Raw genomic sequence first — 26,464 nt, forward strand, 5'->3', positions numbered from 1 at the left:
CTCTGCGCGTCCTCGTGTCAGCATGACGCCCGTGACGCGCGTTTCCACATAGAACACAGCAAAACCACAACTGAAGGATGTTTCTCAAAACCTAGTAGGCTGCCTATCTAGACTGCATTTTTGTGATGCACTTTGAGAATCTATTCGCAGCCACTCTCCATGAACGAGTCTCTGATGTCAAAAAATGCAGTACGCCCTTTGTTGCCCCCAACTGCTATCTAAAAAGGCTGTTCATTATGCTTTCTTTGAGACACAACCTAGGAGTGTGGGCAACACATGAAATAAAATCTATTCATGTCAGTGTAAGTCGATATAACGCACTTAAAATAATTAGAACAAACTACATGCAAATACAGCAATGCATGCTTTGCAAGGTGACTTGAGTGAGATTTTTTTTCGAGATTGGGAGTGACAGAAGAGCAAAATTGAGTTTTTGCTGCTTTCTAGTGGTGGAAGGGTGTAATGCGCTATCAGATCATCGGGTCTTTTGTGACATTATAAATGTCTTTAGTGGCACTTTGACTTTAGACGTGTTTTTGTTTTATATATGTGACTTTTTTCCTGCAATGACAATCCACTGAAACGGCATTACTTGAACCTAATGTGATTACTAGTGCAAAATTAATTGCTTCTAATAAATAACTAGATCCATGACACAGTTGCATTTCTTGTGTTGGCCTAGTGTTATTTTTTTTTTTTTTTTGTATGTGAGTGCTTTGGCAGCAGTCATAGTATTAACCATCATCATGGGATAAAGAGATTTCAGGTGTCAGAACAGGGCACCTAACAATATGGCCTGCCGCATTCAGTCAGCTTAATCCTATTCATATCAATCTCTCTCTCTCTCTCTCTCTCTCTCTCTCTCGCTCTCTATCTGCATAGGCAGAAGAAGAGGAAATTGATTTAACACTACACCATTTCACAAGAGAAGTTAAGATAAGGCTAGTGTGAAGGAAGAAGTGTCCAAACTGAAAAACACATTTCAACACAAAACAGAAAAACAAAAATTAGCACAAGCTCATGAGACACAATGACCATGTGACTTCACAGATCAGTTAAAAACTCTTTATTTGACGCATACATCTTCTGCAATTTCAGCTCTCTTTTGTCTATTTAAGCAAAGCATGAAGCAGCAAAACATCTACAGACCTCATGTGATGAAATGTACTATTTCATTGCCTTCATTTCCTTGGAATTTTCTTCTTTAACTCTTCTTCAGACATCTTCACTTTATATATAATTGTCATGGGAGAAAGGGGTATTTTGGTACCATCAGATTTCCAGCATTTTGAGAGGTTACTGGTTTTTACCTCAAATATTTGGGTAACTTGATGACTTCATTTAACAATGAAGTAGCAACGTTACATTATAATTACGATGACTTTATTTCCCTTGGATGATGATAATCAAGGACAGTTAGCACTCATGGGTCTTTTAGGCTGTGGCTGGCTTTTCTGCCTCTGGCTCGGTGCCCTGGGTCGCAGCGGATGCGTCGCCCACCTGAGCGAACTGGAGGAATTTCATCATCTTTTCTTTAGTCTCCAACAATGTCTCCTTCACTCCCTTCTCCAGGATGTATCCCTCTGTCTCGATCTCCACATTCTCCTCTCCCAGCACACCCTCCATTGCAGTCTGCAGATAGCGCAGACTCACTAGAATGGACATCTGAGGACCAAGGAGACAGAGGTCACAGTTCAAATGACATTAGGACAATTTCTTTAGTTTTTTTTTTTTCAAATTACTTTTCTTAAAGAGACTTCATCAAGTCATAGTTTAGCCATAAATGAAAATTCTGTCATTTGCTCACCCTCATTGTTGTTGCAAACCTGTCAACAAAAGATTATATTTTGAAGAGCATCGGGGTCCAAAACAACATCAGACCCATTTGACTTTCATTGTATGGACAAATAAACTTTTATATATATATATATATATATCTTCTTTTGTGATCTACAGAAGCAAGAATGTCATACATGTTTATAAGGACATGGGTGAGTGGGTAACATAATGTTAATAGTTTTTCTCTCTCTCTCTTTTAAACAACATTTTATTCCACTGTATACTAATATGTGGCTGGAAAAACAACAAACCACACTTGAATTTTTGAAGTAACTGCTAATAGTATGCAACATTAAAGTAAATATCATACTATAACAATCTATTTTATCAAAGCAAATCTAGTTTTATTGGTGCTGGCAGCTGAAATCAAGTTTATTTATAATAAATCAAGTTGATTGATTATTGAATTATTGACGTGATGAGTCAATAGTGTTACAAAAGCTGTGACTGTTATAAAAGCTAAGATAGTGATGTGGTTTTGGGTGCAAGTTATTTTAATGATTAAATAATGAATATTGACACCTCTGAGTTCACAACTCTACTGCCAGCCTTTCCGGAAGAGTGTCAATATTAACTGAGTGGTGAGTGTGTGAACGGTTCGATGTGTTGCGCACATTAGATTATACAATGTGTTATTCATGTTTGACACTTAAAATCATGTGGTTACTTGGGGGTGGGGGGTCCACACAAAACAGTTATCTGAAGCAACTATTATCACATGCTTTTTTAGGTGCATGCATTTTTTAATGTTGGTGTGATCAGCAACTCTTATATTATGCATGTGTGTAAACATTGTTCAGACCTGAATTATGTTTCAAGTTTCTGAAAAATATAAAAGTACATTTTCCCAGCTTATGAGGCTTCTATTAATGAGACCAAATGAAAAAAAAATATATATATATTGTCTTTCATTGTAATTTTTTTTGTCCATTCCAATGGACGTCAGGTCAAAACAGGTGTACTTCCCAAAAATGTACCAACATGAAATAAATTAATAAACATAAAATTTGTTGGTCTATACTTTAAGCTTTTTCTCAAGGTCAAAAACTTTTCAGCAGTATACCATTTCAACTTTAATTTTGAGGTTTTTGTTTTACAGATTGCACATTGTTTGTAACAAACTAAATATCTTTGAATCAATCAATATGGTCATATTAAAGTCATTTTCTGTATGCATCTTTCTTTTTTTTAGATCAAAAACTTGAACATTATTGCAACTTTAATTGTAAGGTTTTTGCTTTATAGATCGCACATTTGTTTATTCATAACAAAATAAACCAAGGAATCAATGAATGCATTCACGTTAGAGTCATTTCCAGTGTGCATCTTTGAAACAATTTCTCTGTTAACGGTTTTCTTGTATTTTTACAGTACATTACTGGCAGCACGGTTGCCAGCAAGTTACTGTATTTCGATTTCCAGTAACTGTAGTGTAATTCACTTTACAGTGCACAAGATCAGTACTGTAGACTACAAAATAGTACTTTACTGTATTTTTACTGTATTTCGTAATTTGGTCTGCTTCTGCTGTAATTAATTATACGGTATTGTACTGTAATATCTATATTGATACATTACTGCTAAATATTATTGTAATTTTCAAAATAGTTTCTAAGAATGATAATATTATATTATAATAATATAATATAGTTATTAGGAAAATATATAGTAGGAAAAAAAATACTATGGAAGTCAATGGCTACTGTCAACTGTCTTGTTACCGACATTCTTTAAAATATCTTATTTTGTGTTCAGCAGAATACAGAAACTCATACAGGTTTGAAACAACATGAGGGTGAGTAAGTGATGACAAATATAATTTTTGGCCATTCTTTAAAATATCTTATTTTGTGTTCAGCAGAATACAGAAACTCATACAGGTTTGAAACAACATGAGGGTGAGTAAGTGATGACAAATATAATTTTTGGCCAAAAATTCAAATTAGCCCATGATTTACCCTCTAGCCATCCTAGGTGTATATGACATTCTTCTTTCAGACGAACACAATCAGAGTTATATAAAAAAAAATGCCCTGGCTCTTCCAAGCTTTATAATGGCAGTGAATGGTTGTTTCTGTTTTGAAAGTCCATAAAAGTGCATCTATCCATCATAAAAGTGCATCTATCCATCATAAAAGTGCATCTATCCATCATAAAAGTGCATATCCATAAAAAAATATTAATATAAAATAAAATATGAAAAATATTCATATTCAAGTTGCGCTTTAGATTGAAGTCAAATCCGTATGTTCATTTGGCCGGAAGCTAGTTATTTTACTTTATAAAGTTTTAAATACGGATATTTTTCTTACATCTCCATCTTCCTCATCACTCCACATAAAGTCAACATCTGAGATATTTCCATCAGCTATATGTTCAAGCACTTCAAGAACTGTATATTCTGCATATGAAAAAGTTTCAAAAATGTATCGGTACTGTGATATAGATTTTTTTATATAAGAAATTTCAATCAGCTTTACTGGACATGTGATTTCAGTAACAGGCTTTCGAACCCACTGTCCATTCTAATGGACAGACACATTTGAAAAAATCCTGATTTAAAACGTGCAATTCTACAATCGATTTTTAACTTTAATTAATAAGTTCAATCTTTCTATTTTACATACAAACTATGAAATAATGGCAAAAATATATAAAAAATGTCAATAAAACCATAGAAAATGTTGCTTGCTTCTGTGCTTGGAGTGAAGTGCTGCCATGCTTCTCTTCAATGAAGTGTATTTTTTTATAATTACTACATGCAGAGCTTTACTGCCATTTGATTGGATGACAAACGTCCAATCTCATGGACTGCAGGCTTTAAACTAGGTGAAATGCTCCAGAAGTAAAAAAAAAAGGAGGCTGACATGTGATGTCCATTGTAATGGACGCAGGGTCTGAATGAGTTAAAAACATTATTTTGTGGGACTGTTAGGTGACTAAACGGTGCACTAATTACACACTCATCCAATAGAGCTGTTCTGTTATCATGTCAATTTGGGCTAATTTAGGAAGTTAACATGTTTTTTTAAGGATATTGGTTTTGTGCTTTGAGTAAAATAAGTTCTGTCGTTAGCATTACTTAAAGAGCCTTTCATGTTTTTTCTGAATTTAATAAATTTTTGCAGAATACAAGTATTCACTGAAAAGATTTTTTTTTACTGACCTCTAACCTGTATGGCAGTGTTTTACTGACCATTGTAGTCCTTATATAGCAACTTAAGTTTTTTAATTAGGGTGTTCAGAATTCACGTTTGAGGTATGAATATTATTTATGTTGGACAACAAAACATGAAAGTCTTTTCATATAACATCTAACACAGATCTTATTTTACTCATAAATCAAAAACTTCCATTAAAAATGCCCACAGGAGATTCCTGAGAGAACATGGCTCAGAAACGCAAACTCTTTTCCTTTTTGGAAAATGAGGATCAGTGGTCTGTAATTACTCATTAAACCCATTAATCAGCCCATACCTGGAGAAGGAAAACAAGCAGTACACAAGGGCCGATGGTGTTCATTAAACCCATGTAGTAGTTGACAAGGGCTTGGCGGCAACCTCGATTGTACAGGTTGAGCTCTTCAGTCTGATATTCGTAGTTGTAATGGGCAGAATTGTCCCGGAGACTCTTCTGGATGCAGGGCCGGGGGGAGGAGGGGTTACAGCAGCTGAATGGGACCCCATCCATCAGATAACGCCCATCTATGTTACTCTTCACTCGACTGTCGGCAAAATGTAACAGACAGAAACATAAGACTATATAATGCAATTATAGTTATACATATCCTAGTTTTGTTACATCATTGATTCTGCAACTGCCTTTATTGACTTTCTGATCAATGCGCCAGGCTCATGCACACATGCATAATTGATTTGCGAGTACTAGGGGTTGGTCTTTCTTTGTCTGGTGATGACATCCTGTTTCAGAACATGACATTCTAAATTAACCTTGGAAGCTAAAGGGGGCGGGGGGGGGGGGGTATCTTTGATTTTTGGACTCACTCTTTCACTTCTTTGCATGTGAAGTCCAGGTAGCGGTTGCTGATCCACTGCACCTCAAACCAGTCCCTGTAGTTAGTATTACCACAGCACTGGAACTCAATCTGTAAACGGTCAATAGTTTCCTTCTGGAAACAACGGCCTGGTGTGTCTGTGTCCTATAGAGATATTTAACATCAGTTCACGAGTTCACACTTACAAATAAGTCAGATAGAATAAATGCGTATTTGTCGTGCTGTCCGAGGAGAGGGCTCCGAGTTAGGTATTCGGCCCGAACCCAGAGCACTCCCCCCGTATTCCTGGCTGTGAAATAAATAAATAAGATAAGCCAAGAGTGAGGAGTCGGGGTGGTGGAGGGATGCTGAAACTGTCAAGGAATGTTAGGTGAGTTGACAGAGTGAATATTTATATGCTCCTTCTCGTGCTGATAGGGTAGACATGGTAATTGTTTGATGACCAGTTGATTGGAATGATTATTTGAACGTGCTCCTCCCGAACTTTGTTTATAAAACATCATTTCATTAAAAGAAATGTATGACTTGTAATTGAAATCCCTCTATTCAATTCAATATCAAATTCTTTAAATTATTTTGATTTTAATATTAAGTTGTCTTTTGAAACATTTCTTTGAATCAAGTGTTGTCTAGACTCTATATACAAATGTCATCAAAAAATGCCAGAGGCTGAGAATTCTTTCTTTCTTTCTTTCTTTCTTTCTTTCTTTCTTTCTTTCTTTCTTTCTTTCTTTCTTTCTTTCTTTCTTTCTTTCTTTCTTTCTTTCAAGTAATATATATATATATATATATATATATATATATATATATATATATATATATATACACTCACCGGCCACTTTATTAGGTACCCCATGCTAGTAACAGGTTGGACCCCCTTTTGCCTTCAGAACTGCCTCAATTCTTCGTGGCATAGATTCAACAAGGTGCTGGAAGCATTCCTCAGGGAGTTTGGTCCATATTGACATGATGGCATCACACAGTTGCCGCAGATTTGTCGGCTGCACATCCATGATGCGAATCTCCCGTTCCACCACATCCCAAAGATGCTCTATTGGGTTGAGATCTGGTGACTGTGGAGGCCATTTTAGTACAGTGAACTCATTGTCATGTTCAAGAAACCAATTTGAAATGATTAGAGCTTTGTGACATGGTGGAAGTAGCCATCAGAGGATGGGTACATGGTGGCCATAAAGGGATGGACATGGTCAGAAACAATGCTCAGGTAGGCCGTGGCATTTAAACGATGCCCAATTGGCACTAAGGGGCCTAAAGTGTGCCAGGAAAACATCCCCCACACCATTACACCACCACCACCAGCCTGCACAGTGGTAACAAGGCATGATGGTTCCATGTTCTCATTCTGTTTACGCCAAATTCTGACTCTAACATCTGAATGTCTCAACAGAAATCGAGACTCATCAGACCAGGCAACATTTTTCCAGTCTTCAACTGTTCAATTTTGGTGAGCTCTTGCAAATTGTAGCCTCTTTTTCCTATTTGTAGTGGAGATGAGTGGTACCCGGTGGAGTCTTCTGCTGTTGTAGCCCATCCGCCTCAAGGTTGTGCGTGTTGTGGCTTCACAAATGCTTTGCTGCATACCTCGGTTGTAACGAGTGGTTATTTCAGTCACTGTTGCCCTTCTATCAGCTCGAACCAGTCTGGCCATTCTCCTCTGACCTCTGGCATCAACAAGGCATTTCCGCCCACAGAACTGCCGCTCACTGGATGTTTTTTCTTTTTCGGACCATTCTCTGTAAACCCTAGAGATGGTTGTGCGTGAAAATCCCAGTAGATTAACTGTTTCTGAAATACTCAGACCAGCCCTTCTGGCACCAACAATCATGCCACGTTCAAAGTCACTCAAATCACCTTTCTTCCCCATACTGATGCTCGGTTTGAACTGCAGGAGATTGTCTTGACCATGTCTACATGCCTAAATGCACTGAGTTGCCGCCATGTGATTGGCTGCTTAGAAATTAAGTGTTAACGAGCAGTTGGACAGGTGTACCTAATAAAGTGGCCGGTGAGTGTATATATATATGTATGTGTTTGTTTGTTTAATATTTAGTGGTATTTTAATGGTCTGAACCATTTTCATCACATCACAAATCACTGGTCAGGAAATTAGCAAGAATTGCACAAATACCTAAAGTAACTTAGTAAAGAAGAGTCATGGTTCCACTCAATGTTATGGCTTCAAACAGTTCATTCATAGTTAAAAAATGTCTCCCAGTTTGCATGAGTTTAATGTGAGACTAAATGTTCACTATAGGGTTCAAATCTAAGCTGGACTCTGGCCTATAGCCAAAACATGAGCCTGATGGACTTGTTCTCAAGCCAATTCTTGGTGGTCTTTGCAAATTGGGAGAAAAATAACATCTGATCAGTCCTCTTTTGATAACAACCTTTCAATTGTGGAAAGCAAGCCATTCTGCAAAATTCTTCTGTACTCCAAAGCATTAAATGACACGAGTAAAGCACACCAATAGCAGCTAAAAAGACTCCCAACACAATGACACCTCTTCCTCCATGCTTCACAGTGGTAGAGATGCATTTATTATTATATTTCTCAGCAGGCTTTTGAAGACACACCGCTCAGGAGTATTATCATGCAACTCGTGTTTCATTGTGATTCATCAATCCACACACAACTTTCCATATTCTTCCAAACACTTCAATCTGTCTTTGATATTTTTCTGAGAAATTTAGCTAATTTCCTGACCAATAATTTGTGGTTAAGACAATTAATAGCTTAGTGTTTTGCCATTTTGGGCTTGGACCTTTTTTCTATTTTTTGTGTATAATATTCTGAAATGCCATATTTATTTAATTATTTAATTATTGGACTTAAGAATTCTTGATTTTTTTTTTTTTTATATATATCTATAGTACTCTGAAATGCCATATTTATTCATTAATACACTGAGAATGAATTATAGGACAACTGATTGCTGTTAAATGACTTTGTTAATCGTCTTTCTCTCACCAACCTTATAGAAACGGATGCCGTTCTTTAGCCCAATCTTCAGAGACTCCTCCAGGCTGGGCTGCAGGGCGAAGCTCAGAATCATGGCTACCAGCAGCAAGGAGGTGAAGAAGACAGAGAAGAAGAAGAACAGAGGAAGAAACGTCTTCCAGCGTGGGAAACGCGAGGGGTCCAGTGAGTCCTGGCAGACTTTGCTAGCACAGATGTTGATGCCCACTGATGCTAACCCCACTGCCATCAGCAGATTTGGCACAATGTGGATGTCCATATTGTGCATCACCTGTATAGAGTGAGAAGGATTACATTTTTGCAATCTCTCCTCTATCCTGTTTTTAGCAGCATTTGATCATGAAAGCCCAGAACAATGTTCCCTTTACATTCTGTATTCAAGGCTGATGTTTCAACTGAAAACTTGAACTCTAAATGAATCCAGTATAAGAAAAAGGTTAACCCACTATTAAGCAACTGCATTTCCATAGCCTGGATGTTTTAACTAACTGTTCTGTTTAACTGTTCAACAGGTGTGGGATAATAATAGTTTTCACCACAATGCTTTTCACTTACAGCTTTAATTGTGAGGTTTATTAACTTCATATAGACGCAAGCTGAATTATTGGTGCACACTATATAGATCTTATGTGAGGGCCAATCCTCAGATTATGTGAGATTATTCCTCAACAAGACAAAGCTTAGGCCTGTTACACTGGTGTTGACTATATAAAGGGTAAATGAAAGTAGTAATAGTAGTATTGTACATACAGTAAATAATATCTGCAAAAATACCAAACCTCGTTTAAAAGAAAAATGGCATTTGCTTAGTGTAAAAACAGTATTTCGAAAAACTGTTAAGCATGTTTTGAAGCACTGATCGCATTTGTCACTATCCTTTCACACACTTTATAGTTCCTAATGGACTGTAATGGCAGGCAAACTACACACTGCAATACGTTATGTTTTCATTTATGTTCTTGGCAAACAAGCATGTATCTAGGGATACATTAGTACATCTAATTCTTTTATTTGTAGGTTATCTTTCTGTTTATTAATTAAGAAAATGTTTCATTACCTCTGATCTGCGATGTAGCTCAGTTTTGAGGAAGACTCCCATAACAAAGGTGATGGCTCCAGAGAACATAGCCACCCATGAAAGCAGCCAGAGACCCTGGGCCAGACGCACCCTCTTTTGGAAGGGGAACTTTAGTTTTAACAACACCATGCTGCTTAGGAAGAGGCTTAGGATAGGGAGAAAGGGAAGTTTAGATTGCAGAAGAGGATTTTAATAGAGGCCGTGCAGTATCAGTATCCAGCTCAGCAAATCATCATGTCATTCAGGTAAATTCCCATCGTTTTATCAGGTTTTGTTAAATCTAAAAATTTGCAACAGGACTGTGCAATCCAGTATCATTAGATTACTCAGAAATCATCTCCAAAATACTTCAGATATAACTAATCTGACAAAAAAAAATTTAAATGACAGATTATCTGATTTTAATTTGTGTAAAAGAAAATATATGAATTACCTTCAAGAATGTTTGAGTGCCCTTTTTTTCAGACCCTGAGCCTTCAATATGCCTCCTACAGTTTGGCAGCCATTTTGACTAGGGCTTAAAAATATGATATTGAGTATTATGGCCTGAGTGTCATAATCTCCTGTCATCATGTCTGATCCTATTAGACCAACTCCACCAATGAAAATCCAGGCCAGTGTCCTCTAAGTAAACCTGCCCTTGTTCAACAGGTCCAGAAAGAGTGCCAGAGGGAGGGGTTTGATGTAAGGTGTGCCATGTAATGGACTGAGAAACTGTGAAACCGAAATAAACTGACAAGAATGTAGGCATGAAAGAATGTGACACACATTTGAACCCTGTGAGCATCTATATGGCAGGGCCAGAAATAAACGAGGGCTTAGGGCAAAAATCTCACCAAAGTGACAAAAATGACTCGGATATTAAAAACATAGAAGCAAAAATTACAAATATTTTATAATATGACATATTTAATATATTTCATATTCTATTGTAGGCCAATCTTGGGATGGTTACTGCCTTTGCAGACAACGTATGGTTATGGCTCAGAGGTGAATATAATTTGTGTCTATAATGTTGGTTTCTCATGGAAACAGTATTTAAATCTACTGTGACTATACACATAATATAAATACTCTATATTATAAAACCAAGAATGGATAATTTGAAATATAACAAAGCGGTGTATTAACTCTGTTGTGGTGTATTGATCATATGATTTTAACTTAAAATCACTTGAAGAAATTGGCATAACTGATGACACTGTTTTATGGATATAAAGACACCAAATTTTCAAACAATATAATATAGACAAATATAAACAATTCTCAAATGTACAGCAAAGACTTTATTAATTTCAGGATATTATATAATAAAATAATATGGCTATATGGCTAATTGCAGAGATTATTAACACTTAGATTTCAGAATCACAACCACGAAAACTTTGCTAATTGTTAATCTATACAATAAATGGACACATGAACATTAATGGTCTCAGCCGTTAATTTACATATTTCACAGAAGCTCTTTTCACTCTCAATTTGAATTTTTTACAGGCAAACATTAAGCAGTCAAAAATCCTTGAATAAGCAGCTCTTTGAAAGTAAATTTGGTTATCACTAAAATTCTATGATTGGAATGCATTGTTCTAACCATATTAATTTGTTGATTACCAGTTTTGAGCTTTTCAGAATATACAAGGGCAAAAAGTGCAAGCAGGTATAAAAACACAAACACAGAGAATGCCTTTCACATATTATGTATTTAACCACAAATCAAAGCAGGAAACCTGAAAACTAAATTATTTTAATTTATATAGCACAAAACCATGGTATACAGGCCTACTTATTTGCATACAACAATTGTACTTGTGAAGATAGAAGTGAAGTGTATTTCATAATTACCAACATGGTAATGGGGGACGTTATTGCGATTTTCATCCAGTTCTTATATTATTTACCATATAAACTTCAGATTGAATGTTACTGTTTTCCTTCTGTTAGTTCTCTGCCCCCCATCACTGCTTCTAAACTATCCTTCCCTTTACCATCATGCGCTGGAGGAGGAATCTGGTTCAAAAGCTCATTCAGCATCCTCTGAGCTGTGAGAGAGCTGAAATCAGGGTCTTTCCCCACCGTGAAATCAGGGTCTGCTTCTCCACCTCTCTGTCTGCTGAGCCTCATCTCATCTAGGTTATATGGGTTTGGGGGAACAATGTGGATCTCTGTGTTCACGGCTAACTGATGCATTTGATGACTTGGGGCCTTTGTATCTGCCATCGTTTTGTGGATTGGCATATCATCAGCAAAAAGAAAAGGAAGTTGTGAGTCACTTCCTTTAACCACAAGTTGCTCTGACCCTGCCCATGGATCATGATCATGTTTCCATGGCAAAAAGGCTGTGGGAGGCTGTTGTCTGGCACCTGAGCATGTCTGTCCAGTCTGTGGCCATTCAAAAACTTCCCTTTTTTCTCCAGATGGTTGCTCGTTTCTGAGCTCTTGCACACTGTCTGATTGGTCACTATCAGGTTGGCCTGGAGATTTTCGAGGACATAAGAAGTGTTCCAGTCCTTTCTGAGAGTCAAAGTGATTTTTCAACAACTCACTAATCAATGAGTGAATCTGAGGAGAGAAAGATGTTAACCCATAAAGTCACCATGAAATAACCTGTCACTCACATCATCACAGCATCAGTGCCCGCCGCCCATTTTTTCAGCAACGTTGGTTTCAGAATAATTTTTTTTACATTTTTTAAAACGTTTTTGTTAAAGCGTTGTAAGCTATGAACCAAACCAATCAGCTACGAGGTGAATCACAACATTACAGACATTTATTTAAAGAAAAAAACTATTTGAAAACCAGACAAAAAGACAAAAACAAGACTGTGTAAAACGAACAGCAAAATCGGTATATATACACTCTAAATAATGATGGATTGTTTTAACCCAAATTTGGGTCAAATATGGACAAACCCAAATGTTGGGTTAAAGATGTATTTTAACATTTTAACCCAACTTCAACTTTCACTTTCAACTGTACATTTTTTAATTACATTTTTAACCCAACATTTGGGTTTGTCCATATTTGACCCAAATTTGGGTTGAAACAACCCAGCATTTTTTAGAGTGTATATATTAGGGATGGGAGAAGGCTATATGCATCGCGATTCTCTTTTCTGAAAATCCCAGAATAGGAATCAGATCGGATTAAAAGGTGCCTAAAGATTACCACCCCAAAAAAACAAAACTTTCAGTTTATTGCAAAATGCATATAAAGATCTTTGGCATGTTTTGCTTGTCGTAGCTCTCTGATTGGTGGAATTTTCTGTACAGCATCATGGGTGATGTAGTTTTTCCCCACAAATTCCAATGTAAAACATGATTGTTTTTTGCAGAAGTTGAAATAATGCGAACAGATGGCTTTGACCAAAGCAACTGCCGTCGATTATCAACCTCGTAGTTTACAGTTGGACTGTCTTTAAAGATTTAGACATTTTCGCTAAAAATCAATTTCCATATAGAGATAATGAATGGAGTTTTTACTTCTAGAACCCGACTGTTATACTCTAGCAAACCACAGCAGCCCTATACATTTTTATACATTTTTATACATTTTTATACCCTATACATTCTTGTTCAAGAAGCTGTTTCACTCAGATATACGTCACAATAAGGAAGAAAAGACTTGTATCTTCCATTTCATGCAGACTTTAACATTCAACATGTGGCTTGTGACGAGTCATTTTTTAGTTAGCTTGAGCTTATAAGCTGTTTAGTGTGTAATTGACTAGTTGCCCAAAAAATGGAAGACGTGGAGCATCTGTTTGTTGTATCTGTCTGTGTGTTGCACCTACATTGATGTTTTCCAGAGAGTTGATGGTTTTCTGAGCGGTATCCAGCTGTTTAGTCAGATCCACAACTCTCTGCGTGAGGAACTTCCTCTCTGAGTCCAAGCTGTCTACCTGTCAAAATACAGTACAAAAAAAAAATACTGCTTAAATGTAACACTAGAGACATTTCAGCAGATGTGAATTTACAAACGTAAGGGAAAGCAGGTGCTTTAATTGATAAGCCATAAAAAGGCCTGAAAACATCATATTTGATATTTTATAGATATTTTATATCACTTAATACAAGAAAAAAAGAAACATTCACAACAGAGAGCTTATTTGTAGAACGATCACACTGTATGTATCTTTTGCAGCAACCAGTTTAATCTGTCTAGTGTTTTCCACAGATGTGGTCAATTTTGATGTTAAGCACAAATCTCATATCTACGCTAAAAATGATGATTTGGTCCTACCTTAGAAGTCTTGACCTTCTCAGCTGTATCCAACATGTAAAATTGTAAAATGTCATAAAAGTTCTATTGAACTGATTTACAATTAATTGCACAATTGCACTAAAACACAATTTAATTATTAGTTCATTTTAACAATTTAGGTTAAGTTTTATTTTTAACTGTAAATATTTAATATTGACATTGACAAGTTTACAAAAAAAAGGGTCTAAACTGTAATTAGTCATACATTTTAACAAGGTTGAAAAAACTACAAACTTAATTATATAAAATGAGAATAAAACCGCTCATATATTATTTAGCTAACATTCTATAGTTGGCAATAAACATTTTCCTTCTTTTATTTAAAACAAATGCATTTTTCTTTCTGATCCTATTTTGTACTGATTTTGTGGAAAGTGCCTCCTAAAACTCATGTTAATCTTACCGCAGAATTGAGTTTCTGCTCCAAGACGCTGTTTGCCTGCTGATAAACAGAATAGCTCTCCTGGAGCCTGCAAATGAGGCATTAGACAAAGAGAGAGTGGGGTGGTGTCATTTTTAAGAACTGTAGCAAAAATGTTTGTTTTTCATGTAGGATGTAAAGCTTAAATGCTGACCTTCGGTATTTCTCTTTGCAGCTGACTAACTCTGACTTGGTACATTGCAATTCTGTCTCCATGTTCTCAATGCATGCCACTGTCTGCAACAGGTTCTCGTGCAGCTCTTTGTTGTACTCCTCCAGCATCCTGCAATATATTACACATCGATGTGTTGTTTATCTGTCAGGAGGTAAACTGCTGTTTTTCTGCACAGACTCAGTATCATAAATCACTCGCAAAAAAACAACAAAAAAGCATCATGACTCTGCTCTGACTGTACAGAACAGATAAACAGAGAGATGAAAATAGAAGCAATCGATATGGCTCAGGCTGGATGACAGAGTTTTAGGAAACTGAGCAGAGTAAAATGGGGGAAAGCTCTGGAATAAGATCAATAGTCTGAAATAACCAATCAGAAAAAAAAGGGGGAACCACTTACTGAACTCTTTCCATGGAACTGACAGAATCCTGGGGGCAAGAGAAAGAAGTGAGGGGGTGAAACAGTAATCATAGAACAGCGCAAAATAGAATATTGATTTTGAAGTGATACGCTCCAGGGAAGACCATTGATTGATGACTCGTCTGGTTCAATTGTGTTAATCAACAGATATGGACACAATGAAGGGTATCCCTCAGGCTTTTTAGAGGTTAACCCAATGCCATGCCAAATTTGATTTGATTTTAAAAACCTTAAACAAGCTGTGCTTGTTATAATGGCATATTATGACTGTTCTTCAAGATCAAATATTGAATCCTGTTACAAGTGTTTGTGAGAAAAAAGGTTAATTTTTTTTTTTTTATTTATGGAAAAACAGCAATATTGTGAAATATTATTACAATTTAAAATAACTTTTCTATTTTGATATATTTTAAAATGTCATTTGATGACAGAGTCACATGATCCTTCAGAAATCATTCTAATATGCTGATTTGGTGCTCAAGAAACATTTATTACTATGTTGAAAATGTGTTGTGCTGCTTAATGTTTTTTCTCTTCTTTTTTTTCTTCTTTTTTTAGGATTCTTTGATAAATAGAAGGTTAAAAAATATTTATTCGAAGTAGAATTTTGTTTTTACTGTCACTCTCTTATTGACTCAAAATCTTTTGAATATTAAATTTATCCACAAATACAAAACAACATTTGGTCTGAAACACATACTGAGTAATAGCTTAATTTAGTTAAAAGTAGATTTTCATTTCTATATTGATTTGTAATTGTGTAAATTGTATAAATTGTTTGAAGTTTTATTTGAAGTTTTGAATTTGAAGTTTATCAAATGATTATTGCTAAATAAAAGAAAATCATACAAATCTCAAATTTGGTTAACTGACTTGCAATAATTCCAAAACTCATATTAAATGATTGGGGAACTGACTATTTATTTATTAGTTTGTTTATTAGTTTTCTTTTATTTGAAGCTTTCTAAAAACATTTTAAAAACTTTTTTGTTCAGCTTTTTGAACTCACCCTGTGAGGTTTAGACTGCCTCCTGTGTCCCATGTGTTTGGATCTGACACTTTTCTCGGAGCTAGCACTGGATGATTTACTCGACTGAGACTCTGACTCCAGCCCTGGGGCTTGCAGAGGAGGCGGTGATCCCTTCTCCTGCTTAGGAACCAAGTGCCTGGATGGGCCGTGACTACTTTGATGTCGCACTCTGTGTTTAGAGAGGTGGCTGCGGATAGTTTCAGGGCTGGTGCTGGTACCGTCAGTGAGCATCTGAGAATATTGCCTTTGGTGCTGTTTACCCGAGGAAGCCCCTTGTCTTTCAGCTTTAGAAGGATGGCGCGGTGGTGGTGGTGGTGGTATAGGACTGGTCAGGCTTCGGTTGTGGTAGTGGTCCTGATGCTGTTTGCTTGGTCTCTTATGTGATCGAGAGAGTGAGCTTGAATCCATACCGTTTTTTCCTGAATCGGGTCTCTCGGCTCTGATGGGCTGCTGTTTTGGTGACGGCACAACGCTCTCCTGCTTGCCTCTGCGGTTTATGCGTTCTTCGTTTGGAGATTTTAGGGGCGTTGGTGTGTTTAAGCCAAAAGAGCTGAGTGCACGGGGACTGATTACCTGCTTGGTGATCTCATCAAGAAATGCCGAGAACTGCAGCTTCCCTTTCACAAAGTTATCCCTCGCAGCTTCCATAGTAATCTGCTTGGATGTTTCTGTGACCTGCACCCTGGTGGAGAGCACCTCCATAGACTTGGCTTTCCTGAAGTTGCCTCCTTTCTGTCCCTCATCTTTGTTTTTCAGAATACCTTTGCTGGGCAGCTGAATTGTTGAAACCGCCTTCTTGGGAACTGCCCTGCCTCTGAGTGTGTTGTTGACATTGCCACTAAAGGCAAGGCTTTGTCCCAGGCTCGCAGTTTTGTAAAGTGGCTCATGATCTATGAGGTGAGATCCTGCTGAGTAACAATCTTTATTTTGCTGAAGGGCCTCCTCGCTTTTGCTATGGCCCCTGGAGAGTTTTGCCATCCGATTATCATGCTGAGAAGCAGGGAGCAGTTCGACAGAGTTCTCCGGGCTGTGGCGGGGATCGCTGTGATCAAAAAAGTCTTCAGATTCTCTGCCGTGGCTCTTCCTTTGAACCTCAGGGATGTTGGAGCAGGACAGGGAATGCTGGGGTTTGTGCATGAGATGCGTCTCATCATCCAAGCTGGGCTCTGAGGTCCAAGACACAGATGAAGAATTGGAGGAGGAGGAGGACAGGCTGGAGGAAGACCTTTTATTGAATCTGTGGTGTTCTCCAGACACTTTAGGGTGTGGAGGATAAGCGTGATGCTGGTTATTGTGGTGATGGTGAGCATGTCTATCACTGTGTTTTCCATGACTGCTTGAAGAGCTGTGACTGATTTAAGAGGGGTTAAATAAGAAAATGAAATGAATAATAATGAAAATACTGGCCCTATGTGATCTGTTCTTGTCATATGACCAAAACAGATCACATAGTGCCAGTATTTTCATTTTGCCAGTATTCTGTTACAGGCCACAATATACATTTGGTAACACTTTGTTTCAATGGTTCACTTTAGACATTCTACTGATTAGTAACTTTGCAACATGTCAACTTATTTAAACTAACCCGAACCCTAACCTAACAGTCAACTAATACATAATGAGAGTTAGTTGACATGAAGTTGCAAAGTTAGTAGAATGTCTAAAGTCAATCATCAAAATAAAGTATAACCATAAAATTACATTTTGTTTTAATTCAAAATATTTGCACTAAGTAGAAAACCCGGAGGAAAGAAAATGAAAGGTTATCTTTATTTAAAAGATTTAAACAAATGCACACAATTGATTTGCTGCATTCATATCCAGTATATCTTCACATTCAAAAATAGTTAAATTACACCTTCTGATCATTGAAAAATGTGCCACGTGGCCAAAGAAAAAGTATGAATATGGAAAGATGGCATTAGCCTCCGCTGCCCATTCGTCTTGAAACATACCTCAAAAACTCTAAAATTAAAGTTAAAATCACAAAAACTTTTTAAACTGAAATTTTGGACAGTCTGCTGTGTTTATGTGACTTTTGTTTTATTTTAAGCTGCAATTTTGAAGGTTTGAAAAATATTTTAACCTCGAGGGACTAACTTTATAATAAAGTTTTAATGATAAAAAGAGTATATTGAATTTCACTTGAACATTATTTTAGTATTTTGTTGTATTATAGTATTTAAATATTTGTTGAATTATGGTTTCATTTTAATTGAAGTAGTTTTATTGTGGATTTGTCACTTTTATGTTTATTTCAGTTCAATTTTACTAATTTTATTACAATTGAAGTAATATTTTAACTTATTTTATTTCAGTTAGCTAGCTGCCAAGACAGCATCATTTTCGTTTTTATTATAAGTTGTTCCTCTATTATATATATATATATATATATTTATTTATTTTTTTAGTTCACACAATTTTAAAATTTGGTTGGTTAATTAGTTTTAGTTAACAGTAACAACACTGACACATGTCCTCCAAAGAAAGTTTAAGCACATACCTGTGTGATCCATGCTGGTAATGATGGTTGAGAGGATGCTGATGAGGATGTTGATGAGGTAAGTGATGGGAATGTTTGTACATTTTGACCTCATCCTCTGAGGAGCCACGCACAGGTGTGAAGTATCTTTCCATGCCTTATACCTACACTATTTAGCAGTGTTACTCTGTTGATGCCTCCCTTGTACGTTCTGGAGAAAAATAATAAAAAATATGTTATCCTTGTAGCTTTTTGGAGTCTGTTTAAAATGTAAAGTTCCAGAAGTTTGAAGAAAGAATTATCTTCTAAAGAAATACATTCAAATGTGCATCCGTTAACAAGCAGAAGGTTCTTCACCAGGCTTGCAGCAGGAGTGAAACAAGTCTAATGCTGCATGCCGAGGCATTCTATCACCCAATATCCATCTGATTCTGATGTAATGACTCCACATTGACCTCAATAAAAACCCGCCCTCATGGGGAGAACACAGTTGGAACACAATCGATCTGGTTTGGGCGATCAATTTGGTGAAAGGACATTGCATTACATGTTATTTGGGTTATACACAAAATTGTGTAAGTGAAATTCATAAGGGTACTCCGTTACATCACAATAGATTTATTGGAAGACATTTAAACGCAGACATAGAAATAGTTATTTTTTTCTTATAAATGAAAAAATATGTACTTCTGTACTTGTCTATGTACTTCTTATACAACATTCATATCACACCCCATTCCTGAAGTTTAAACAACAGCTATATTTTGTTTAAAAAGCATAACTGCTAGTTAACATGAGCATTTTGTTAATTCTTTTATCATTATTTTTTATGACATGATAATTTAATCTGATCTTTAGAAATAAATCTAGTGAAGGCAGAACATCTAGTAAAAACTGTGAAAATGTAAAATAAATAAATAATAATAATTATGGGTAACACTTTACAATAAGGTTTCATAGTTAACACTAGTTAAAAGTTAACATGAACTAAGAATGAACAATACTTCTACAGCATTTATTAACAATACTTCTACATCATTTATTAATCTTAATGATAATTCAACATTTAATTTTCATTATGGAAATCAAATGTACTTTTTAACATTTAATGTACTGTGAACTAACATGAACAAACAATGACCAACTGTTTTTTTTATTATTATTTGGTATAACATTACCAAAGATTAATAATACACATGTATTGCTCATTGTTAGTTCATGTTAGTTAATAAATTAAGTAATGTTAACAAATGAGACCTTATTTTTAAGTGTTACCAAATTATGAGTATTTACAGTCAGATGTTAACCTAAAATATTGATGCTGATAAAAAAAAACAGGACATGTGGGTTTACCCCAAAAAACATGAAATGTCAATCACCTTTGATTTGTCATGCTTTAAATGTTCAAAATGCATGTAATCTGATATTTAAAGACTACAATACAGTATCATTTCTGTATTTCTGTTTCTTTTTAATAAACCTTTATGAGTTGTCTGTATCTCCAAATTCAGCCATCAGCTTCACTAGCATTCAGTAACATGCACATATTTGTTCATACTTTCTATTTGGCTCTGTAGATAAATTATTAAAGATTATATTTCATCATATGGAAAATAGTTGCTGTGAAACTACAACAAATATATTTCTTAAATCCCATCTGTCTCTATTACACATTAAGTCTTTAGAACTGAAATGTTTTGAGAGACTATTGAAATGGGCAATTCATTCCACTGAAACTGCCTTTTAAGTGATAATGCTGATGAAGAGGAAATGTGTAAACAAGTCTGATTAACTCATTGGCTGAATGTTTTCATTTAACCCATACATAATTAGAATGACTGTTAGGGTAGGGTTTATTCAACTGGACTTTCCTTTATGCATGTTCTGTGATTAGTGTAAGATTGGTGCCACCTTCTGGTAACTTGCAAATGAAGTCCATGCCGCAAACATCTAGATCTGTCCACACTTTGCCACATTCGTCACGTTTGGTTTTTATTTTAATTCAATCATGTTATGGCGGCAAAACTAACCGATGAGGTACATAAAACAATGTTTTTATTAGCTTGTATTGGAAAGTTATTGTTTGATGATGACAAATCATTCAAAATGCTGCCGCGCAAACAACGTGACGTGACGTCAGCTGCTAAGAATAATACATCTTTAGGAATGTAAAACAAATTGTAGCAATTATTTTTTGTAGATTAAATACTGTCATTTAATTTTCACTGTCCCTGAAACTTAATCCCACAAACAACGTGTTTACTTAGTGCAGTGTAATATAAAACCATTTAAAAGATGAAGTGATGTTTACTAAATGAAAACTGAAATCACTAAACAGGTTTCTACTGACACATAGCATGTTGCATGTTTAGAACCAAACAGGCAATCCACAGGTATTTCGTGTTTTAAGTGTATTTGTGTTGCCCATCCCCCTTCTCAGTCTTGTCCCTTTGTGAAAGTCAGCACAAATACCAGAGAGGAGACGTGCTGGAGGTCTCGTTTGCCCCGCACCCACCCTTTCAATGTGAAAGAAACACATTCCCCTTTAACGTATCCATTCACTTTTCAAATTCCGTTTAAATGTACGTTTATTAACATTTTTTATCGGAATCGACTGCAGTGTAAAAGTACAGCAAAAGAGTTATATCAAATCAAAAACATTTGACATTGGCTCTAATTTGTCACGATGGTCCATTGTTTTAAACTTGTAAAATATTTCTTGACCTCCGAAAAACCTGGATTGTTTTCGTATAACTTTCAATCCGGGTTAAACCAGAACATTCTGGTAATTCTTCGAGCTGGATCTATCATATTTTTAAACCAAGAAATGTTACACGCATGCGCATTATGGCACTGCAGCAAAAAAGAAAAGAAGATCCGTGCACCGAAACCGGTTTGAGCCGGTTTGAAAGAGGGGGTTTAGATCCATGTTGTATTCCTCCGCACTGCGCTTCTGACGTAACTGTTGCTGTTTGAAAAGTGCTAAGTGCATTTGTGATGAATCACGCTGCGTTTCTAGGCAGCTGCCGTGACCGACCGTTGGTATATAGAAACGGAAAGATCATTTGGTGGGGGAATTCCTTTTATATAATTTCCCAAATTCCCATATCATCTACTTGTAATTTTGGGGAAAGTTTGCGCTCTAATTCGACTTTCTGTCCTACATGATTTGGCTTTTAAACAGGCATTTAATATACAATGCATCATAAAATCATTACATTTTGTTTTTGATTACACACATATCTGTCTTTTAAATGACAAAATAACAATAAATAATCATATTCATATTATATCTTGATCTAAAATCAAACAAAACTCTTTGTGAGAGGAACTATTTTTTAATCACACGGCGGAAGGAGCTGACAATGACCGCGTCACTGAGGTCTATAAAAACCATACCAACAGCAAATCTCGTCACGACGGGGTGAGACGCACAGAAAGGCAGGGAGGGTTCGTCGATCTGGTGATGTGACTTTGTATTATTCTGTTTGACGATAATTTAGAGGAACAGTTCTTTGTTAACTTTTTGCGCTTTTAAGTTTATACGTTGTTACAATTGACTATGTCAAGGCTTTCTTCTAATAAGTTACCTTCCGCGTACAGAAGTTACATTGAAAGATTACCTATCATTTAAAGTGCTTTTTTGAAGAAATATTCGACCTTATATTGGTCCTAACGAGACGATAGACTATAAAATCTAATATACTGTTTAGTATAACAGAATTTATAGTAATTCTTTTACAACTAGCAAATGTTTAACCAGCTGACCAAGAGCCTGAACAAAGGGCACTGGGCATCTATAAAATAACATGTTATCTTATTCAATTACGCTAGTTTTAAAAATATTTTTGTTTCAACGAGGTTTTTCTGAAGTAACTTAGCTTAAAATATATAACTTACACTACAGTTATATATATAATTGAGTATATTGATTATTTTACTACTAGCTTAATGTTTTACCAGTAAGAGCTTAAGCAAAGCACAGCTATAAATGACCGTGTTATTCTATTAAGCTAGTTTAAAATATATTTTGTTTCAACGTGTTTTTATTTTAAATTCAAATAGTTTTTATTTTCATTCTCGACTTTATAACGCCTTAACAAAATGGCGGTCTCGCAAAATGGCGGTCTCGACAACGATCAAGTTATGATAGTGAGGGCTAAGTTAGCATATCTACAAGAAGACTACAGTACATTTTCTAGTTCTAAAAGCTTACGTCTTTTTTTTTTACTGCAAAACATAACAACAAAAAAACACACCAGACAATCGGAAGTTTTTTTTCGGTTTTTATTTCTTTTTGAAGCCTTTAAAAATAGGCCGCTCTTGTTGCTTTTTTTAGGAAGAAATAACTGAACGTTGAGTTCATAGTTTGAAAGACACCCACAACAACGATTATAGACGCAGCCTGTTTTTTTTCTCGGAAGATTTCTACATAAGTATTTTTGACCATCAATTCATAAGCCTAGAAGCATTTTTTTTAATCAGCTACGATGACGCACATTTGAATGTTTGAACGCTTTATGGACTGAGTCACGTGTTGCGTAACAGCTGTGAAATGGGAGCTTAGTGTGTTTTTCATGATCCAAAAAATATCAGCAGAAGACCGAAGTACCGAGGGAAGGAGAAATGGACTGAGTTTAATTTATCCAGTTACGACCTAGTTCTTAGATGACTACGGATGGAAGAAAAGATCTACAGCAGAGGCCAGGACCAGATGTCGAGCCAGGCAGGACACAGGAGAGAATCAGAGGGCACAGAGCAGGGAGAAGAGCAGCAACAGCAGTATCCAGAAGGGGGAGCCAGATCTGCAAGGCAGAATAGCGTACCACGTTGGCCACCAGGGGGAGCTCAGCTGGTCTAGATCAGAGCAAGCCAAAGATGGGTGTCCCAACAGCAGCAGAGAAAGAAAGAGGGCTCACAAGCAGAGAGTATCAGGGGTCGTCTCCATAGAAAAATCATGAGGAGGGCATTTGGTTTGTATGGGTAGAGGTATCCTGTGTAATTATGAAAAGTCATAATTTCAGTAGTTTGCATTCCAGAACACTTTTGCTCGCGAAGTTCTGTTCTTTCCTTTTCAGGCGTGGTGAGTGACTGTTTGAAATTCCGATGTTTCATCTTTCCTGTTGTTGGCCAAGTCTGATGAATGCTGTTAGTGTGCTGTGGAGATGACCGTCCTTAATCGACCACGCCTCCGCTGCGTTTCGGCTGTAGGCCTGTGGAAAAGTCGTCTCCGTATCCGCTTAAATCCATTAGGTCTGTCCTGAGAAGCAATCCACGTATGAAGGGCTTTTCGGAGTTGAAGTTACCCTGCGTCCCTAAACGACACAACTACCTCTACTGCCACACCCGCTGCGTCAGTCCGACATATGATGCCAGGGCAGCTGCGTATTGCCTGCCGGTAAAAATTTTGACGAGTTCATGCATGAATTTTAATGATAAATTGGAGCAACAGTTCCTAATTTAAATTTTTTTACAAAAAAAAAAGCGTTTTTGTAAAATTAAATGCGCTATTGTAAAAGTATTGAGTAAAAGTATTGACATATAGATTTTGCAAATGCAGTTTCTGAATAGTTATGTGATGTTATTGCACAGTGTTCTTGGGGTTGGGGAGGGGCAAATGCGTTTCTCGAGTTCTCTCTCCCACAGGGCCTGGTCACATTAGAGGCGATAGAACCAAAAGGGATTCCAGGATGTTGCGTGGACCCTTTTAGAGTCAAATTGTTGACTGCTCTGTAACGATTCTTATAAAGCTTCAAGGAAAGCCTCTGCTTTGATGGGATATAGGAAGGTACCTCATTGGATTTGTATTAAATCTTGTTTGGATAAATGAACCATACACTTTCATCAGTTTTGAATGTCGGGGATTGTCACAGGGCGGGAGGGGTGTGGGCCGTTAACCCAAATCTTTTCCTAGACTTTGCAGCTTGTGAAAGCGGCTTTATTAAGGGTGGCTTGAAATAGCGCTGTATGGGGGAAGGAACCACCAGTGTGTCTGCCAGGGGATGAGTGGCCCAGTTACAAGCGTTCCATGGCAGCTATACCAACGTTTACATCTTGGGTAACGCGGCATGGGATCAAACGCTTTCATTTATACACACATCATGGCACTCTTTTGTCTCTTTATTGAATGGTATATCGATATTGGTTGTATGTATGAATATTGTCTATGGGGTTTGGATCTGGGGGGATTGCTTAATTTTGACTCTTACAGATTGAAACAAACCCTCAAAGAACAAAGCTGGTGGTCCAACCAATATCTGCTCCCCTCCCCCACTTAAGGAGCAAAGCTACTTCAATAGAGGCCAAGGCGCTTTTAACGTTTTCTAATGGCAAGTAATTGGATATTCATGTAAATGGCATTCATTTGCTTTTGTCTGTCATTGTATTGTACTTGAATACAATTTGATGGCTAAGTGTCTAAGCAGTAATTGTATTAGTTGCTTATTGTTTGGTTAATTTTTGTATTTTGAAGAGTGGGGATGTGTGTAGGCTTTCTTTTCCTCCCCCCTTTGCATTTTTCAGTGTGCAGTGTCCCTGAATGCTTTCCACTGAAGATGTCATCCTAACATTGTATGTAAAGATTTGCTTTCGCATCAATCAACTTCAGCCTCTTTTGGTCACGTAAGGTCACTAAGCAAGCCCATTTGTTCCTAACCTTTTTCCATTAATAGTGTGAGTGTTACAATTGTAAGATCTGTGGTCGAGCACATTTTACAAATTAGCTTTGTAATTTGTATGTAAGTGTACATTCTGTACTGTTCCCATTTTCAGTTAATAAATGCATAGCCTGTTGTGATTGAAATTTTGGTATGCATTTTGTTTCTTGGGGTATGTGTGGGGCTTTCTTGGGTATTTCTTTATGCTTTTCCAGGTATGAGTGTAAAGCTTGGCGCTTTTTGTAGAGCTTGGATGCCAGGGCTTGAAGTCAACTCTGTTCAAGGTGGAGAGGCAGATCAGTCCAGTCCCACAGCTTGATCAGGCCAAAGGAGGAAAGGCAAATTTTACTAATTTAACTTGAAGAGATATGCTTTATGCATTACATTGTAGTCTCTTTGGCTATAACCCTACAATTTTGATATATGAATCTTGCAGACTTTATGGTTTAAATTGGACATTGGGCTGTCTTATGAAGGGTGGGCGTAGGGGTCTTTGTTTTTGCCATTTTTGGTCTTGCAGAATCTTACAAAGCCTCGTGAAGAATGCCACCTATCAGAAGAAGTTATGACCCGAAATCGCCCGGTTCCACTGAACACTTCGACAGGCAGGACAGTTCGTTGTGCTACAATAGATTTGAAACCACTTTTAAAATGTTTAATAATTACCTAGCCACTACTCTGTGCAACTGTGCAGGGTGACAAAGTTGCTTTACAAATGTATAGCAATAGTCTTCTTTCCAACTGTTGCACAACTGTGCTCCAGACTCCAAATTTAGAGTGGCTGGGAATAGCTGCGCAACTGTGCAGCTTTATTTGGCATTTCCTGTACAGACGTAAATTACCTGGAAAAGATGTGTTTGGGGTGGGGAGGGCTGTGCACTTTTCTCTCTCTTCTGCAGAAATTACTTCAGCCAGCTGTGTGGTGAATGTTACATGATGTCACCCTGTGGAATCTAGTTACCAGGTGTCTGAATCATTAAACTTGATTGTAGAAGCCTCATGCAACAACTTTTTGTTAACTTCAATCACCAATGCTTCAGAAGCTACACTCCTCTTTATTTTTTTATGCTTCATGCACTTTAAGTT

General features: G+C 36.7%; 2 protein-coding genes across 3 annotated transcripts; both read right to left on the reverse strand.

The window, feature by feature from the left end:
• Positions 1-1,431: 1,431 nt before the first annotated feature.
• Positions 1,432-10,119, reverse strand: rom1b (retinal outer segment membrane protein 1b). Its single transcript, XM_056257291.1, has 5 exons — positions 9,910-10,119; positions 8,848-9,123; positions 5,844-5,998; positions 5,317-5,563; positions 1,432-1,665 (listed from the first exon to the last, which is right to left on the reverse strand). Exons 1-5 carry the CDS (start codon positions 10,057-10,059, stop codon positions 1,435-1,437), a joined length of 1,059 nt encoding a protein of 352 aa, XP_056113266.1. The 5' UTR covers positions 10,060-10,119; the 3' UTR covers positions 1,432-1,434.
• A 1,600-nt stretch (positions 10,120-11,719) lies between these two features.
• si:ch211-276i12.4 (protein dissatisfaction) lies at positions 11,720-19,110 on the reverse strand. 2 transcript variants are annotated; one of them, XM_056257288.1, is made up of 7 exons: positions 18,744-19,110; positions 16,220-17,591; positions 15,190-15,218; positions 14,769-14,897; positions 14,597-14,663; positions 13,724-13,831; positions 11,720-12,492 (listed from the first exon to the last, which is right to left on the reverse strand). In XM_056257288.1, the coding sequence occupies exons 1-7, from the start codon at positions 18,875-18,877 to the stop codon at positions 11,854-11,856; spliced, it is 2,478 nt and encodes an 825-aa protein (XP_056113263.1). In that variant the 5' UTR covers positions 18,878-19,110; the 3' UTR covers positions 11,720-11,853. The 2 variants fall into 2 exon arrangements, with proteins under 2 accessions (XP_056113263.1, XP_056113264.1); XM_056257289.1 differs by lacking the exon at positions 11,720-12,492 and adding an exon at positions 14,173-14,195 and having other exon boundaries at positions 13,749-13,831.
• Between the last annotated feature and the right edge of the window lie 7,354 nt (positions 19,111-26,464).

Source organism: Rhinichthys klamathensis, unplaced genomic scaffold (genome assembly GCF_029890125.1).
Source record: "Rhinichthys klamathensis goyatoka isolate OS25496 unplaced genomic scaffold, OSU_Roscu_1.1 h1tg000136l_1, whole genome shotgun sequence".
Classification (NCBI taxonomy): Eukaryota; Metazoa; Chordata; class Actinopteri; order Cypriniformes; family Leuciscidae; genus Rhinichthys; species Rhinichthys klamathensis.

Coding starts and splice junctions, on each gene's coding strand:
- rom1b (XM_056257291.1), bottom strand. CDS start 10,059: ATGGTGTTGTTAAAACTAAAGTTCCCCTTCCAAAAGAGGGTGCGTCTG. Junction 9,124..9,909: donor AGCTACATCGCAGATCAGAG/GTAATGAAACAT, acceptor CACTCTATACAG/GTGATGCACAATATGGACAT. Junction 5,564..5,843: donor ACATGCAAAGAAGTGAAAGA/GTGAGTCCAAAA, acceptor TTTTGCCGACAG/TCGAGTGAAGAGTAACATAG.
- si:ch211-276i12.4 (XM_056257288.1), bottom strand. CDS start 18,877: ATGGAAAGATACTTCACACCTGTGCGTGGCTCCTCAGAGGATGAGGTC. Junction 17,592..18,743: donor TACCAGCATGGATCACACAG/GTATGTGCTTAA, acceptor CTCTTAAATCAG/TCACAGCTCTTCAAGCAGTC. Junction 15,219..16,219: donor GGCAGTCTAAACCTCACAGG/GTGAGTTCAAAA, acceptor TCTTGCCCCCAG/GATTCTGTCAGTTCCATGGA.